At 47.0% G+C, this 17,191-nt stretch overlaps 1 protein-coding gene across 2 annotated transcripts; it reads right to left on the reverse strand.

Annotated features, from left to right (window-relative positions):
• Positions 1-5,098: 5,098 nt before the first annotated feature.
• On the reverse strand, positions 5,099-16,757 carry LOC113901252 (sulfotransferase 1C4-like). 2 transcript variants are annotated; one of them, XM_027555431.1, is made up of 8 exons: positions 16,450-16,754; positions 13,375-14,187; positions 10,803-10,928; positions 9,752-9,849; positions 9,335-9,461; positions 8,707-8,801; positions 7,255-7,435; positions 5,099-6,356 (listed from the first exon to the last, which is right to left on the reverse strand). In XM_027555431.1, exons 2-8 carry the CDS (start codon positions 13,526-13,528, stop codon positions 6,241-6,243), a joined length of 897 nt encoding a protein of 298 aa, XP_027411232.1. In that variant the 5' UTR covers positions 13,529-14,187; positions 16,450-16,754; the 3' UTR covers positions 5,099-6,240. The 2 variants fall into 2 exon arrangements, with proteins under 2 accessions (XP_027411232.1, XP_027411233.1); XM_027555432.1 differs by lacking the exon at positions 10,803-10,928 and having other exon boundaries at positions 16,450-16,757.
• Positions 16,758-17,191: the final 434 nt, after the last annotated feature.

The raw sequence follows: 17,191 nt of genomic DNA on the forward strand, positions 1-17,191 counted from the left end.
GCCCTAGTGTTTGTTTATGCTGCTTGTTCCTTTCCTTGGAATCATTCCTGGCTCCTGCAGTTTTGTTTTCTTTTCCCCCTTCTTGTTTCCACAACCCTTCTTGGCTGACCGCTTCAAAAACAAGAGCAATCAAAACCACAGTGAGGTACCATCTCATGTCGGTCAGGATGGCTGCCATCAAAAAGTCTACAAACAACAAATGCTGGAGAGGGTGTGGAGAAAAAGGGAACCCTCTTACATTGTTGGTGGGAATGCAAACTAGTGTAGCCACTGTTCACTATGGAGAACAGTGTGGAGATTCCTTAAAAAGCTGGAAATAGAACTGCCATACCACCCAGCAATCCCACTGCTGGGCATGCACACCGAGAAAACCAGAATTGAAAGAGATCCGTGCACCCCAATGTTCGTTGAAGCACTGTTTGCAATAGCTAGGACATGAAAGCAACCTAAATGTCCATTGGCGGATGAATGGAGAAGAAAGCCCTGGTACATACACACACAATGGACTATTACTCAGCTATTAAAAGAATGCATTTGAGTCAGTTCTAAGGATGTGAATGAAACTGGAGCCTATTATACACAGTGAAGTAAGTCAGGAAGAAAAACACCAATACGATATATTAATGCATATATATGGAATTTAAACAGATGGTAACGATGACCCTATATGGAAGACAGTAAAAGAGGCACAGATGTAAAAAACAGTCTTTTGGACTCTGCGGGAGAAGGTGACGGTGGGATGATTTGAGAGAATAGCATTGAAACATGTATATTACCATATGTGAAGTAGATGGCTAGTCCAAGTTCGATGCATGAAACCAGGCATTCAAAGCCGGGTCATGGGGACAACCCAGAGGGATGGGATGGGGATGTTGCGACACATGTACACTGTGGCTGATTCATGTCAATGTATGGCAAAAACCACCATAATATTGTAAATTAACCTCCAATTAAAATTAATTAATTAACTTTTTAAAAACTCATGAAAAAAAAAAGCAAAACAAGAGCAGACCCACTCAGTCCTCCTGCTTCTCCTTGCGGTATTATCAAGTACATCTGGTCTTTGTTTCTGGTTCCTGATGCTGTGTCTCAAAAACCCTTGGAAGTTCCTGAGCAGTTGGAGCCTTTGGCTGTTTGTGTTGAGTCCCTGTGGACCCCACCTGGGTTGTCAGGGAGATCACACCTGCTGAACATGTGGATGCTTTCTGGGAGGGGCTGCCTGGAGGCTCCTTGAGGATGAGGGACAGGGCACGACAGCTCTGCCCCTTCTCCCCCGAGAGCCTGACCCCTGCACCTGTAATATTCACCTGTCCCGATCTGTATTGTCTATGTCTGACACAACTGTAATTGTAGGTGTAGCACTTTCAGTGAGTTCTGTTTATCATCATGGAACCTACAGGGGCATGGGGACGCTCCCCCCGCCCCAACTTAGAGCAGGTTGATTAGCAGCACAGATGGTCCACGAGGCTTGTGCTTGCATGTGAAGGGTGGTGGGGGAATCTTGTGAAAGGTTTTATCCTTGACCTGCAGGTCTGTGCTAAACCTGGGTCGTCAGTGTTAAGACAGAATTGAGTTGAATGGACAGAGAACTTCCCTGGGATGCCTCTCCTGCCCCCAACAGCTCCAGATGCTGTTCCTATAGCAGGAGTTTCACTTCTTGCTTCAATCCCTTCCCACCCAGAGCTTCACAGCATCCCACAGGGGCCTCTAGGTGGGGACCTCTGTGGTACCCAGGACCTCAGGCCATGCACATTCCCCACTCTGCAGGCCCAATGCCCTGTGCCCCCTTCAGGTCTTCTCTAATATCCTCCCCAAAGTGCCCCCTCTGGAGAGCCTGTCCCTGATCTTGGGTGTTTCCCACGTCCCTGCTGGTGGCCCCTTCCTGTCCTTTGGGGCTGTGGTTTGAACTCAGTCCCGTGTCCTCCACTGGCCATGTCCGCACTGCGGGCAGCTCTGTGTCTGGTGCGTGTGTCCTGGGAAGAAGGAAAGAGTGAAACTAACTGGAGAACTGAGGGTGAGGTCTATGGGCCACAGCCGTGGCGAGAGGGGGAGGTTCAGGTGAGCCTGTGGCTTTGGCCAGTCTCTGTGATGACAGCCAGATGTGGACGCCTGCCCTGAGCCCTGCACCAGCTCCCCCAGCCGAGGGCCGGACACAGGGTGCTGACTGCTCTGCCCTCACACCCTGACTTTCCTTTGTGAAAACAGGGATCATAACAGCCCCCGACCCTGTGAGTGACAGAGTGTGTTTACTGCTTGGCAACGGGGAGGGAGTGCAGTCAACAACCTTAACTGTGAGTAGTGTCCCGTGACTGTGACCTCGGCGGTTCCTGGGCCCTTCTTGCCCCTCAGCCTCCCTGTCGGCTGTTGGGAGATGGAGGGACACTTGGGATCAAGATTACCAGGTGGAATTCCTGGCCCTAGCATGCATTTGGAAAGCCTTAGAAAAATCATCTATAATTTTTGGTTACATATCTCCTCTGCTCTTCATAGTCTGTGCGCCAGCAGCACAGAGAACGGGAAGCTTAGCCACATCCTGGCAGTTTTGTTTAGTCCCTTGTGTGCTGGGGACATGGGCTGAGACAAAACCAAGGGAAGCTGAAGGCGTCACCTTACTTGAAAAATTATCATGGCTGCACAGATGTTCCCTGTTCTCCTTTGTTCTAACACTAAGTCATGTCTGACTCCTTGTGACCCCATGGACTGCAGCATTAATACTTTCTCACAAATGCAGGAGAATTAAATAAATGTTGCACTTAGTTATAAAATTGTCCGGTGTCAAGTCTGTGTCTGGCAAACATTGTTTTGGAATTCCAAGCATCTGGGGTTGGATTGGCCCTGTCCCTCAGGAGTCGTGTGAGCTTACAATTATTTAATGTCTTCTGCTGTTGGAGAAGACTCTTGAGCCTCTTGATGAAAGTGAAAGAGGAGAGTGAAAAAGTCGGCTGAAGGCTAAGCATTCAGAAAACAAAGATCATGGCATCTGGTCCCATCACTTCATGGGAAATAGATGGGGAAGCAGTGGAAACAGTGTCAGACTCTATTTTGGGGGGCTCCAAAATCACTGCAGATGGTGACTGCAGCCATGAAATTAAAAGACGCTTACTCCTTGGAAGGAAAGTTATGGCCAACCTAGATGGCATATTCAAAAGCAGAGACATTACTTTGCAAACAAAGGTCCGTCTAGTCAAGGCTATGGTTTTTCCTGTGGTCATGTATGGATGTGAGAGTTGGACTGTGAAGAAGGCTGAGCGCCGAAGAATTGATGCTTTTGAACTGTGGTGTTGGAGAAGACTCTTGAGAGTCCCTTGGACTGCAAGGAGATCCAACCAGTGCATTCTGAAGGAGATCAGCCCTGGGATTTCTTTCGAAGGAATGATGCTAAAGCTGAAACTCCAGTACTTTGGCCAGCTCATGCGAAGATTTGACTCATTGGAAAAGACTCTGATGCTAGGAGGGATTGGGGGCAGGAGGAGAAGGGGATGACAGAGGATGAGATGGCTGAATGGCATCACTGACTTGATGGACGTGAGTCTCAGTGAACTTCGGGAGTTGGTGATGGACAGGGAGGCCTGGCGTGCTGCGATTCATGGGGTGGCAAAGAGTCGGACACGACTGAGTGACTGGACTGACTGAATATTCCTCTGTATATTCCTTTCCACATCTTCTTTGTCTATTCCTCTGTTGATGGACATTTAGTTTCCTTCCATGTCCTGGCTATTATAAATAGTGCTGCAATGAACATAGCTTTTGAATTATGGTTTCATGCATCCTTTTGAATTAGGGTTTTCTATTTCTATTTTTAGTTTTTTTAAAGATATATCCATACTGTTCTCCATAGTGGCTGTGTCAATTTACATTCCCACGAACAGTGTAGGAAGATTCCATTTTCTCTACACCCTCTCCGTCATGTATTGTTTGTAAATTTTTTCTGATGATGGCCATTCTGACTGGTGTGAGGTGATACCTCATTATAGATTTTATTTGCATTTCTCTAATAATTAGTGATACTGAGCATCTTTTCATGCGCCTCTTGGCCATCTGTATGATTTTGTAGAAATGTCTGTTTGGGGCTTTGGACCATTTTTTGAGTTGTTTTTTTTTGATATTGAGGTGTATGAGCTGTTGGTGTATTTCGTCAGTTGCTTTGTTTGCAAATAGTTTCTCCCATTCTGAGGGCTGTCTTTTCGTTTTGTTTATGGTTGCTTTTGCTGTGCAAAAGCATTTAAGTTTAATTAGGTCCCATTTGCTTATTTTGGTTTTTAGTTTCATTATTCTAGGCAGGGTGTTGGGAAAAGATCTTGTTGTGATTTATATCAAAGTGTGTCCTGTCTATATTTTCCTCTAAGAGTTTTGCGGTATCCTTACAGATAGACTTTTAAAAATCAAGGCATAATTAACAGACAGTAAGCAGCACAGAGCTTCAGTGTACAAATTGATGGATTCTCCCTCCTGCACATGTCCTGTGACCTCCCCCAGGTCAACATGCAGAGCACCTCCACCACCTGCCCTCCTTTCTGTCCAAACCCTCACCACCTGTTCTGTATCTGTTCCCACGGGTGAGTGTCTCCCCGCGGGAACCTCCCCTTGGTTGCATCACACATTATCCTTGGTCCCTGGTTGCCCCCTGGGCTCACCTTCCCCACCGCCACCTCTTGCTCCTTCCTACAGATTCTTCCTCCTCCTTATTCCACACTGGATGCCCCTACATGGCAAAGATATGCGCTCCCCCTACCTAAGTGTTCTCCTACCTTATGGGTATGTCCTTGCATGTTTATTTTAGGTTCCAAGAAGGGTGAGCTCTACAACAGTATAAACCACAGAGCAAATGACCCCTGCTTCTGAATTTTTGAAGTTGGAGAAAACAAAGCAGTGAAGTCCTCTCGGGGCAGGAATTTTTATAATCCAAGGAGGATAATGCAGCATAGGACTACTTAGAATATAAGAAGTTGGCTTTTTAGATTTCCTTGACTGATAGAGTATTTTAGGTACTTAGTTCCCAGTTCTTGCCGTTTGGTATGCATTGAAGTATTTAGCAACGTCCTTGTCTTGGAGAAAAAATGAGCAAATGAAAATCTAAATAAGCACAAAAGAGACAATACAGAAGTATAAGAGATTTAATGATACACTTTAATCTTAACCACATAAGAATTATGTTATGTGTGAAAGACTTTCAAAGAGTAGATGGTCCTTCAGGTTGCAGTATCAGCAGGAAGATGGAAGGCCCGTGCTGGTTAGTGAACTTGGTATTTATGTTTTAAACTGGTGGGGAGAAAGGAAAGGAAACGTCTGGAGAAGGTGGGATGACAGTAAACCAGTTGGGGTGGGGAGGAGCCTGCAAGACGCGCTTGGACCCAGCGAGGTGGCTCTCTGCTGGAGTTAGGAGGGGGGTTGGCAGCATGAAATCCACCTGGCAGGCGGTTTGGAAGGTAAGTCACCCATGTCATAAGGTAAGTCACCCATGTAGCTGCCTTTGCATCGATGGCTAAAAATGCTTGGGATGTACCTTGTAGGCAGCAAACATTCAGAATCATCGAAAGATTCTGAGCTAAAGAGAAATGTAATGAGTCTTGTTGTGGGAAAAGAAGGTTAGCAGATGTATGATGAACAGAGAAACAAGATATGTAGCTTATAGGCAAGGGAGAGGCTTCTGAACCAGAAGGGTGTCTGCAGAGGTAAGGCATCCTGGAAACACACACTGACAGGTGTTGCTGATGGATTAGAACACAGTTGAGGAGGGGCTAGAGGGAGGTGGGTCAAGGTGCAAGTCTGGGAGGGGTTGGCAGGGAGTGGGAGGGGAGTCCAGGGAAATGCAGAGGCAGAGGTGAGGGACGGGGGTGGAGGCACTGAAGGAAGAAGCCTGGAGTGAATGAGAACGTTTCAGGGGAAAACAGTCACCTGCAAGAAATAGTAACTACTGACACATTTTAGTGCTGTTTTTATAAATTTGCTTAAACCAACACTGAATCTGAAAACTTGAGTATATTCTTATGTGATGACCAGAGCATATTTAATGTGTTCACACGCATATGGTCTGTAGAAAACTGATGCATCATGATCATTAGCAAGGATGCCAGGGTTGTAGGTCTCCGCCTTCCACCTGGCCCCAGCCTCTGTTAGCTCCATCTTTTTTTAGGGTGAACAAAAGCAGACACAAGAAGCACTGGTCCCTCCACCTGAATTCAATATCATGGGGTCAGGGTAATCAACTTTATACCAGTTAAATCTGGTGCTTTTTCTTCCTTACGAGAATCGAAAGTGGAGAGTTAGAGTGGTGTCAGCCATGTTCTTCCTGTAATCATCATCAAATCTCTCGTTCTGGGCCACGGTGAAGTGATTCTTCCAATCCCCGATGACCCCTGGAACAGTCGTGGTAGGGAGTCAGTACTGTGGTGGGAGTGGGGTCGGGGGGGTGTAGGGGAGGGGGACCTGGGAGGGGTGGTTCTCTGTTCTCCTGCTCTTGTATGAGGAGTTCTACCCCCTGCCCCGGAGACATTCCTCTGGCTGGCCCAGCAGGGCCTCCTCCAGGAGGGAGGAAGCATCACTTGTCTGGTTTGTGGGTCGGGATATGGCAAGGTTGTGTGAGCAGCAGGACTGAGGGCCACTCCTGTGTGCCCTTCCTGCGCATCGAAGCAAGGTCTGTGCCAACATAATGTTGCCCGCAGAGCAAGCAGGGCCTGCTAGTGGAGGGACTGCACTGCCGTTTTGAGAAAAGAAGATTCCCCCCAATTCTCCAGTTGCAATCCCTGTTACCTTTCCCAGGCTGGTTTTTCTCCATACGGTCATCTATTATCCTGCATGTTTTTTCATTTGCTTTCTTGTGTACGGCTAGAATATAGTTTCCACGAGGGCTAAGCTTTCCTGTGTTTTGTTCACTGCTCTGAACATTACCCAGAACAGAGCCCGGCACATAGTAGCCACTTGAAAAGTAGTTTTGAATGAATGGACCTTTCTGACAGCCTGGAACTCTCTATAAAGTGGATCCTTTGCTCCATCTGACTCGATTCTGTATCTTTTCACCTTATCAGCCAGAACTCCAGAGGGAACAGGGGGATAGGCGGTTAGACCTAGACACCAAACCTCACTTTCCACTTGGGGCTGAATGTTAATTTCATCTGTGGTTTCTTAAATTGTTCTTTTCCCAGAATCCTTCATTATCAATTTTATTTTTCTTTTCTATAGAAAAGAAATTCCCCAGAGACTATGAAATATTGGACAGTTCCTTTAGGATGATGGCCAAAAGGAAACATTGAAAACCTTTTCTCATGAATGGAGAAATCAACTGGTTCATGTATTCATTCGGAATCGACGTGTAGTTTGCCATCGGGTTCTGCTTCATGACGCTAAATGAAGTGTGGTCAACAATTTTATCCAGAACTTTATCATCTAAGCTCTTTCCAATAAATTCTGCCAGCTTCTGAATTTCATGCTTTGGGTTCTACAAGCAGAGTCAAAAGAAAAGACTTGGTATAAGATAATGTATATCAATGAATAATAGTCTTAAAAGAATATTGAAATGAGTTAATAATAGTAATCAGTAACATGCCACGAGTTAAAATTTTTAAAAATCGTATCTCACAAATGTTCAGCTTTTCAGAAATGACTCATTTAGGGGTGGTGACTCACACTGTTCTCTGTATTGCTGCTGCTGCTAAGTTGCTTCCGTGTCCGACTCTTCGCGACCCCATGGACTGCAGCCCACCAGGCACTCCCATTCCTGGGATTCTTCAGGCCAGAACACTGGAGTGGGTTGCCATTTCCTTCTCCAGTTCTCTGTATTAACTAGAGTCTTTACACTGTTCTTGCTCTAACATGTCAACTGGGTCATGTTGGTAAGATGCTCGAAACACAGTGACCTGGAGTGCGTGGGACAGGCTCCATGGAGCAGTATGTCCAAGGTCAGGCCCAAATGTCCTGCTCCAGCCCATCTGATAAATGCCCCCAGGGGAGGCACTGAACTGACGCTGAAAGCAGACGTCACAGTGGCTTCGGGGACCTGGCAACAGTGGCCGGTTGCCTGCTTCTGCCTCTGATGTACCTTTCAAAAATCAGGCTCTCAGTTACAAATCCAAGGACAGAGATTGTCATTCTGTACAGACCCAGTGGAGTCACAAAAGTGCTGGGTAGATGACCATTTACCATCAGCTCTCATGACACCACCTCCGTCAGTCCTGATAGCATCTCTTGGGGTGTATATTACTATCTCCTCTCTAGTGACTTCTAACATCAAAATTCCTAGATGTCAAACATCTTCACAAAGAAGAATTGCCAGCAAGCAGTAAGCCAGAACTTGGGTTCGAGAATCCATAGTGTTTCCCACTGCACCAAATTTCTTAAACTGTTTCTTGAAACTCTGTGATTCCTCTAGCACTAAGGAAAGAAACCAAAATGTACTAGAGACTTTTTTCCTTCTAATGGGAATTTTAAAATACGCACCACAAGGGGGAAGAAAAAGCATCGCTCGTGTTTGCCATCCTCTGCCTGTAAGGAAAAGGTATCCCACAGCCCAGAGTTCTAGGAAGCTCGGGTGAGACTGTGATATGGAAATTCATGATGTGCCAGGTGCGCTGTGATGGGTGGACGGGGCAGCCAGCAAAACACAGCATCTCCTGTGCCCGACTGCAATCTGAGGGTCCCCGATGGGGTGCACACATTGCAACTGAAGCATTTATGGTCAAATGGGGACTTGTTAGGTGGCCTGGTCCTCACCTCCTTCATGTCCTCGTAGAAGAGATAGAGGATGCGGTGCTGGTCCTTGGCCTGCCACCAGCCCTTCACGTGGTCGTACCAGGAGCCCCAGCATACTGCAGGATGAGATCAGAACAGGGCCCTGAGTCACAGAAACCCAGTGACAAGTACACCCCCTATCCCCACCGCCGCCCCAGGAGGAGGATCCTGAAGGGAGGGAGGAGGTACCCCTTGTGATTCCTTCATGGTGAAGCCAGCTAAAGGAAATCAGTCCTGAATATTCATTGGAAGGACGGATGTTGAAGCTGAAACTCCAATACTTTGGCCAATACTGATGCGAAGAGCTGACTCATTGGAAAAGACCCTGATGCTGGGAAAGACTGAAGGCAGGAGGAGAAGGGGATGACAGAGGATGAGATGGTTGGATGGCATCACTGACTCAATGGGCATGAGTCTGAGTAAACTCTGGGAGTAGGTGAAGGACAGGGAGGCCTGGCATGCTGTGGTCCATGGGGTTGCAAAGAGTCGGATACAAGTGAACAACCGAACTGAACTGAAAGCTAGCAGAGCCCCTGCTGTTCTCAGAAACTGACACCTTTTTTGTAGAATGCTTGAGGATTTTGAGACAGGATGGAAACGAAGGGCTCACCTTTCCCAGCCAGAAAACTCTCAAAGTATTCTTCCCAGGTGCCTGGAGCAGGAAGGTTTCTATTCATCCTGTGGAAGTGGTAATAAGACACCATGTTGTCCTTGGGATTCCTGGCTACGTAGATCATCTAGAAGTGGAGAGGGGAAGGGGAGAAGCAAAACCAGGATTAGAACAGCAGACAATGATGTGAGGGTGGGCATATTCCACACAGGTGGGTATTCCTGAGGCTGTGTTTCTGTGCTGTGGCTTTAGTGGGAGGTGGAAAGGATTCATGTCAATCTGCGTGTTGATGATGTGTGACCAGTGGACTTTTTGTTTTTGTTTCTGTTTTTAACAAGTGACATGTTTTAAGAGAAAATTGAAGACCAGTCTGAGAGCCTTCTAAGGGGCCAAATCTGCATTCCTTTGGCTCCCTACCTTACAGTTTTCCTCCAGGAAAGATGGTGGCAGCAAGTGGAAGGGGAGATGTGTCTTCAACATCCGGGGTGAGGCCATTGCATTCGCTTGTTTCAAGCCTGTGAAATTAGTTTTGAACAACTTTCCATTATTTTTTTCCATTTGTTTCAGAAACTTGCTGCCCCATTTTTACTCTATTAGGAACACTCCAGACCACCTGTAACTCTCTGTGGCTTTCATATGAGAGAATGGGGGTTTTGGCTAGAGCCGTTTTTGTTTTTGCCACATAGTTTGTGGCATTCTAGTTCCCCAGCCAGGATTGAAGTCATGCTTCCTGCAGTGAGAGCATCATCTTAACCACTGGCCACCAACAAAGTCTCTAGAACACCTTTTAACCATACAATGAAGCAAGTAAATAAGAACCTGAAAAATTCCAACCCTTCCACCATAAAATTATCTTTCCTAGGCTCGTCTTTGTGGAATGAGTTTAATTTCTAATTGGAGAATCAAAACTTACTTTTATTTTAAAACTTTAAAAATATTTATATTTATTTTAATATTTATTTATATTTATTTGGCTGCACCAGATCTTAACTGTGGCATGTGCATTCTAGTTTCCCTGAGCAGGCATTGAACCCAGGTCCCTTGCATTGAGAGCTTGGAATCTTAGCCACTGGACCACCGGTAAGTCCTTTACCTTACTTTTGTATGAACGGAAACTCAATTAGAAAATGTCTGAAATATAGCCATGGCCAGACAGTGAAAAAGAGTCTTGAAGCCCATTGATGGTGGTTTGAACACCTGGGATTCTGAACGGGCTGCTGTGCTTAGTCACTCAGTCATGTCCACCAGGCTCTTCTGTCTATGGAGTTCTCCAGACAAGAATACTGCAATGGGTTGCCATTTCCTTCTCTAGGGGATCTTCCCAACCCAAGGATGGAACGCACATCTCCTGCATTTGCAGCTGGATTCTTTACCACAGCACCACCTCGGAAGCCTGAGAGGGCCGATGGCTAGTAAAAATTCTGGGTGCGTCTAGACCTGGGGTCAGGTGCAGCCGTGATGTACTCACCAGATCCTAGGGAAGGGATTATCCACTCGATGAAGGGAAATCGCTCATGCGTGGGTGCCCTCTGGCTTTGGTTGACATCACCCCCGTTTTGTATCAAGTCCACAATCTCTTGCGTCCATGTTGTTCCTTGTTCCGTGGGTAAGAACAGGAGGCACAGACATTATCTCCCACATTTGTTAGGATGTGAGCAAATACTCGTTAGAGTAGCTGTGTGAACATTGAAGCCTGCTGTATAGTGGAATTCAGAAAACATCCTTGTTTGTTTACCTCTTGTGTTATCACAATACGGATTTTTTAGGCAAACACTCCAGTTTGGAGTGGACATAAGATTCATAAATAGACAGTTCTTCTTTTCTCTGTCACAACCATTCATTAGGGTTGTCATGCTACTGAGTTGGTGGCATTGTTCCTTAGAAAGGTGGAGTGGAAGTCTTTCTCTCCCAGCTGTGATGTGGGGTCGTCCCTGTGTGATCTTCAGACTGTTTCCCAAGTGCACAGCCTGAGGTTGGTACCCAGGAGGCTTTGTTGTGTGTTGGCTAAATGAGCGCGTGATTAGGGCTTAGTCTCCGTGTTCACGCTGTCCTGTTTTTCCTGAAGGCTAGAAAGTGCATTTCCTAGGCTCCTTTGCCACTGAGATTCTCAACACCCTGAGACTGATTTACCTTCTGAGAGTTAAAGGAAGGAGACAGAGGTCTGAGGGTGGCCCCACCGGGTACAAGGTGTGTGGAAGCCACTCCACACATCTGGGTCAAGCACGGAGCTCGATCCAGAAGCTGCACCCGCACTACCCCTGGAGGAGGGCTTCCGTCTGCAGTTTCAGTCACTTATATGGGCCCCATCCTGACTAGCGTGGGGGCTGCTACCTATTCTGCAGCCTCGAAGACCTATTGAACCAGACGTCTGACCACGTCCATGTCAGGAGGAGATCGAATAGCAGTGGCGTTTTATTTCCTAGACGAGTTGTCTCTGATATTATCTGGCACCAACTCTTCACTACGGGTTAAAGGACCAATATTTCTTTGGCTATCAACTCAGAGTCACTTGTACTAGTTTTGTGTGTTTACTGTGAATTTTGGCAGCTTCCTAGGTGGCTCAGTGACAAATAATCCGCCTGCCAAGCAGGAGATGTGGTATTCTTGCCTGGAGAATTCCATGGACAAAAGAGCCTGGTGGGCTACAGTCCATGGGTTTTCAAAGACTCAGACATGATTTAGCGACTAAACAGCAACTCTGAATTTATAGCCACAGGGTAACATTGGGGCGGGTTCCAGTGCAGCTGGAGGTTCAAAGTCAGCTGGTCCTTGGGGTCAGAGGTCAGTGATTCTACAATGTGTGTATCTCTGCTCAGTCACAGAGTGTTGACTATTCTGCGAAAAACCTAGGTGAAAAGCTTTACATCATCTGAGCTTGTTTCTTGTTCCCTTTTATCAATATATCCTTTATTAGCATATGCAGTTTTCATGACTGATTCAATACTGCATTAGCCGGTAGGTAAGTGCTTTTCTTTCTGTTATTAGATTGTAACCCCTAACCCATGAAAACTCTAAATGAACCAAACTTTAATGCTCACTTTTGGTAGGTGGGAAAAGATGAAAGATTAAGCACTGTACTGAAATTATGGTGATAGAGTAGAACTGTGAGTGAAATAAGGCAGTGAGATGTGATTCCCCACCAGTGGTTACTTTCAGAAACTCACATTTAGAAAATTTTAATTCTGAACAAACTCATGAGAAGTAATAGAAAGCCAGGGCTGATCTGAAACCAGTTGACACGTGAGTCTAAGGTCCCACCTGCCTGCAGAGTCTTTTATCAAATCAATACAGATGAAGTCAAAGGGTGGGTGGAGTGTGTGTGTGTGTGCCCATGAGTGAACGTAGCAGAAATTATTGACTGTTATTGATTTTGCAAAGAGCAAATGTATGTGCAGTTGGGGTATGAGCTGAGTACTGTGTTTTGGTCTAACTGTAGATTCAAACAAATAGCTGCAGAGAACTCCTCGTCCTGGCTCACCCTCAAATTTACGTGACGCAGTGGCTGAGCTCGTTTGTCCTGTTTCTACAGTAACTTTGTTAAACTGATTATTGAAATAAGAAAGCAGGTTCACAACATACCACCAGGACGGTGGAGATGCAGAGAGTAGTCTAGGACCCTGAGCAGGGGGATTTATGAGTTCAGCCTTGCAGAACATAAGCCCCCTTCTCCACTCGCCTGCTGCCCCCACCAGCTGGGGGTGCCCGGTCTGGCTCTGCTGTAAGGGCCTGCCCTGGTAACAAGTAAATCAACAAGTCTGGCCCTTTGGTTTCAGACTGTTTGATTTACTCTCTTGCAGGGAGGTAAACAACATGCACTTCACAGGAAGTATTAAATCTTAAGATGTGTAGGTCATTTTAATGTTTTTTGTGTGGTCCCCCCGCCCCGCCCCCGTGATTTGTGTTGGCCGTATCCCTCTGCCCACTGAATGGTTTTCTGCTGAAACCCCAGTGGGTTTCTCAACATCCTCAGTGCTGCGTCTTGCTTGCTTCTGTCCCTGCCCCTCCTCCCACCTCCCCTGTCCCTTGTCCCTCCCGCCTACCTGCTTTCGGGTAGGTAGAGATGAGCAGGTCATCAGGCCTGGCTTGGAAGCTCCAGATCTGATCCCAGGTGTCACAGGTGGGCGTGGGCTGCAGGATGCCTTCCACGTAGTCCACAGCCAGGCGACTCACACTCTCAAATTCCAAAGCCTCCATGTTGTTCAAGGCCAATGTCAGGGGTCAGAAATTTCAGCTCCAGAAAGCGTTACCCTCAGACAGCTCAGAGCTGAGTGCTGGGCGGCTTACAGACAGGGCAGGGCTGAGACCTCAGGCCCTGCCTGGAGTTGCGTGTCGACAGGCAGCTGGCTGGCCAGGGAGTGGCAACTCTGGCTTAGGACTTTGCACACAGCACTTCTGACCAGCTATAGCCGCCTCTGGGAGGGGCAGTGACCTAGCTGCCTAGCGGTCTGCTCTCTGGGCTGCGCCGCGGCTCCCCGCCCCCGGCTGTGTCCCTTGTGCCTTCAGCCACTCTTCTGCCCTTAGCCATGGTCAGGGCCACCTCAGTTGCAGTCCTCCTCTGCATTCACAAAATAATTCACAGATCTCTTTAATTCTTTCTTCTGGGAATTTTAAGCTCATTACAAAGTTGCAGGAAATCTGCAGCTGGTCTTACAAGTTGCAGCAGAGACTCTCTTCCTTGAAAGGCTGGAGGGAAGTTTTTGCACTGCCAACAGTGAGAGCTTAGACCCAACCACCCAGCGCAGATGTGGGGGTGGGGGATCAGCAGTGTTTTTTTAAGACTGAAATAGAGGAGGCTCCAATAGGAATGATTCTCTTCCAGTTGTAGGCTCTTTAGTGTCAGTATCAGCCCTGGTCTGTTCACAGACAATAAAACATATTTGTCCCTTAGAAGCCAAGTGGATACGAAAGACACAGAGTTACAGAACTCTTCATTACGGGTTAAAGGACCAATATTTCTTTAGCTATCAACTCAAAGGAAGTTGGAGTCATCGGTACTAGTTTTGTGTGTTTACTATGAATTTTGGCGGCTTCCTAGGTGGCTCAGTGACAAAGAATCCCCATGCCAAGCAGGAGATGTGGGTTTAATCCCTGGGTTGGGAAGATCCCCTGGAGTAGGAAATGGCACCCCATTCCAGTATTCTTGCCTGGAGAATTCCATGGACAAAGGTGGGCTACAGTCCATGGGGTTTCAGAGTCAGACATGACTTAGCGACTAAACAACAACTCTGAATTTATAGGCACAGGCTAACATTGGGGAGGTTTAAAGTCACCTGGTCCTTGGGGTCAGAGGTCAGTGATTCTACAATGTGTATATCTCTGCTCAGTCACAGAGTGTTTACTATTTTGCTAAAAATCTCAGTGAAAACCTTTACAGCATCTGAGCTTGTTTCTTGTTCCCTTTTATCAATACAGCCTTTATTAGCATATGCAGTTTTCATGACTGATTAAATACTGCATTAGCTGGTAAGTGCTTTTCTTTCTGTTGTTATTAGATTGTAACCCCTAACTCATGAAAACTCTAAATGAATCAAACTTTAATACTCACTTTTGGTAGGTGGAAAAAGATGAAAGATTAAGCATTGTACTGAAATTATGGTGATAGAGTAGAATTGTGAGTGAAATAAGGCAGTGAGATGTGATTCCCCACCAGTGGTTATTTTCAGAAACTCACATTTAGAAAATTTTAATTCTGAACAAACTCATGAGAAGTAATATCAGAAAGTGAGGGCTGATTTGAAACCAGTTAACACATGAGTCTAAGGCCCCAACTGCCTACAGAGCCTTTTATCAAATCAACACAGATAAAGTCAAAGGGTGGGTGGAGTATATGTGTGTGCCCATGAGTGCATATAGCAGAAATTATTGACAGTTATTGACTTTGCAAAGAGCAAATGTATGTGCAGTTGGGATATGAGTACTGTGTTTTGGTCTAACAGTGCTGCTGCTGCTGCTGCTGCTAAGTCGCTCAGTCGTGTCCGACTCTGTGTGACTCCAGAGACGACAGCCAACTAGGCTTCTCCGTCCATGGGATTTTACAGGCAAAAGTGCTGGAGTGGGGTGCTATTGCCTTCTCTCTTGGTCTAACTGTAGATGCACACAAATAGCTGCAGAGAATTCCTCGTCCTGGCTCACCCCCAAATTTACATGACGCAGTGGCTGAGCTCAAGTTTGTCCTGTTTCTACAGTAACTTTGTTAAACTGATTATATTGAAATAAGAATGCAGGTTTACAACATACCACCGGGAGGGTGGAGATACAGAGAGTAGGTCTGGGACCCTGAGCAGGAGGACTTAGGAGTTCAGCCTTGCAGAACATAAGCCCCCTTCTCCGCTTGCGTGCTCCCCCAACCAGCTGGGGGTGCCCAGTCTGGATCTGCTGTAAGGACCTTCCTTGCTGCTAAGTTGCTCAGTTGTGTCCGACTCTGTGCGACCCCAGAGATGGCAGCCCTCTAGGCTCTGCCGTCCCTGGGATTCTCCAGGCAAGAACGCTGGAGTGGGTTGCCATTTCCTTCTCCAATGCATTAAAGTGAAAACTGAAAGTGAAACTGCTCAGTCCTGTCTGACTCGCAGCGACCCCAGGGACTGCAGCCCACCAGGCTCCTCCATCCATGGGATTTTCCAGGCAAGAGTGCTGGAGTAGGGTGCTGTTGCCTTCTCTCTTGGTCTTACTGTAGATGCAGACAAATAGCTGCAGAGAACTCCTCGTCCCGGCTCACACCCAAATTACATCACACAGTGGCTGAGCTCAAGTTTGTCCTGTTTCTACAGTAACTTTGTTAAACTGATTATATTTAAACTGCAGCCCACCTGGTAACAAGTAAATCAACAAGTCTGGGCCCTTTGTTTCAGACTGTTTGATTTACTCTCTTACAGGAAAGTAAACAACATATACTTCACAGGAAGTATTAAATCTTAAGATGTGTAGGTCATTTTAATGCTTTTTGTGTGGTCCCCCCGCCCCGCCCCCGTGATTTGTATTGGCCGTATCCCTCTGCCCACTGAATGGTTTTCTGCTGAAACCCCAGTGGGTTTCTCAACATCCTCGGTGCTGCGTCTTGCTTGCTTCTGTCCCTGCCCCTCCTCCCACCTCCCCTGTCCCTTGTCCCTCCCGCCTACCTGCTTTTGGGTAAGCAGAAATTAGCAGGTCATCAGGCTTGGCTTGGAAGCTCCGGATCTGATCCCAGGTGTCACAGGTGGGCTTGGGCTGCAGGATGCCTTCCACGTAGTCCATAGCCTCGCGACTCATGCCCTCAGATTTCAAAGCCTCCATGTTGTTCAAGGCCAATGGCAGGGGTCAGAAATTTCAGCTCGGGAAAATGTTACCCTGAGACAGCTCAGAGCTGTGTGCTCGGTGGCTTACAGATAGAGCAGGGCTGAGACCTCATGCCCTGCCAGGAGTTGCCCAAAGAGGGGCAGCTGGCCTGGCCAGAGGGTGGCAACTCTGGCTTAGGACTTTGCACACAGCACTTTTAACCAGCTGTAGCCGCCTCTGTGAGGGGCAGTGACGTAGCTGCCTAGCCCTGAGCTCTGGGCTGCTCCGCAGCTCCCCGCCCCTGGCTGTGTCCCTTGTGCCTTCAGCCGCTCTTCTGTGCCCTTAGCGGTGGTCAGGGCCACCTCAGTGGAAACAGTGTCAGACTTTATTTTTCTGGGCTCCAAAATCACTACAGATGGTGACTGCAGCCATGAAATTAAAAGACACTTACTCCTTGGAAGGAACATTATGTCCAACCTAGATAGCATATTCAAAAGCAGAGACATTACTTTGCCAACAAAGGTTCATCTAGTCAAGGCTATGGTTTTTCCTATGGTCATGTATGGATGTGAGAGTTGGACTGTGAAGAACGCTGAGCGCCAAAGA

This window comes from Bos indicus x Bos taurus, chromosome 11 (genome assembly GCF_003369695.1).
Source record: "Bos indicus x Bos taurus breed Angus x Brahman F1 hybrid chromosome 11, Bos_hybrid_MaternalHap_v2.0, whole genome shotgun sequence".
Lineage (NCBI taxonomy): Eukaryota > Metazoa > Chordata > Mammalia > Artiodactyla > Bovidae > Bos > Bos indicus x Bos taurus.

Coding starts and splice junctions, on each gene's coding strand:
- LOC113901252 (XM_027555431.1), bottom strand. CDS start 13,528: ATGGAGGCTTTGGAATTTGAGAGTGTGAGTCGCCTGGCTGTGGACTAC. Junction 7,436..8,706: donor TCTACGAGGACATGAAGGAG/GTGAGGACCAGG, acceptor CTCTGCTTGTAG/AACCCAAAGCATGAAATTCA. Junction 6,357..7,254: donor TTCTCCATTCATGAGAAAAG/GTTTTCAATGTT, acceptor CGACTGTTCCAG/GGGTCATCGGGGATTGGAAG.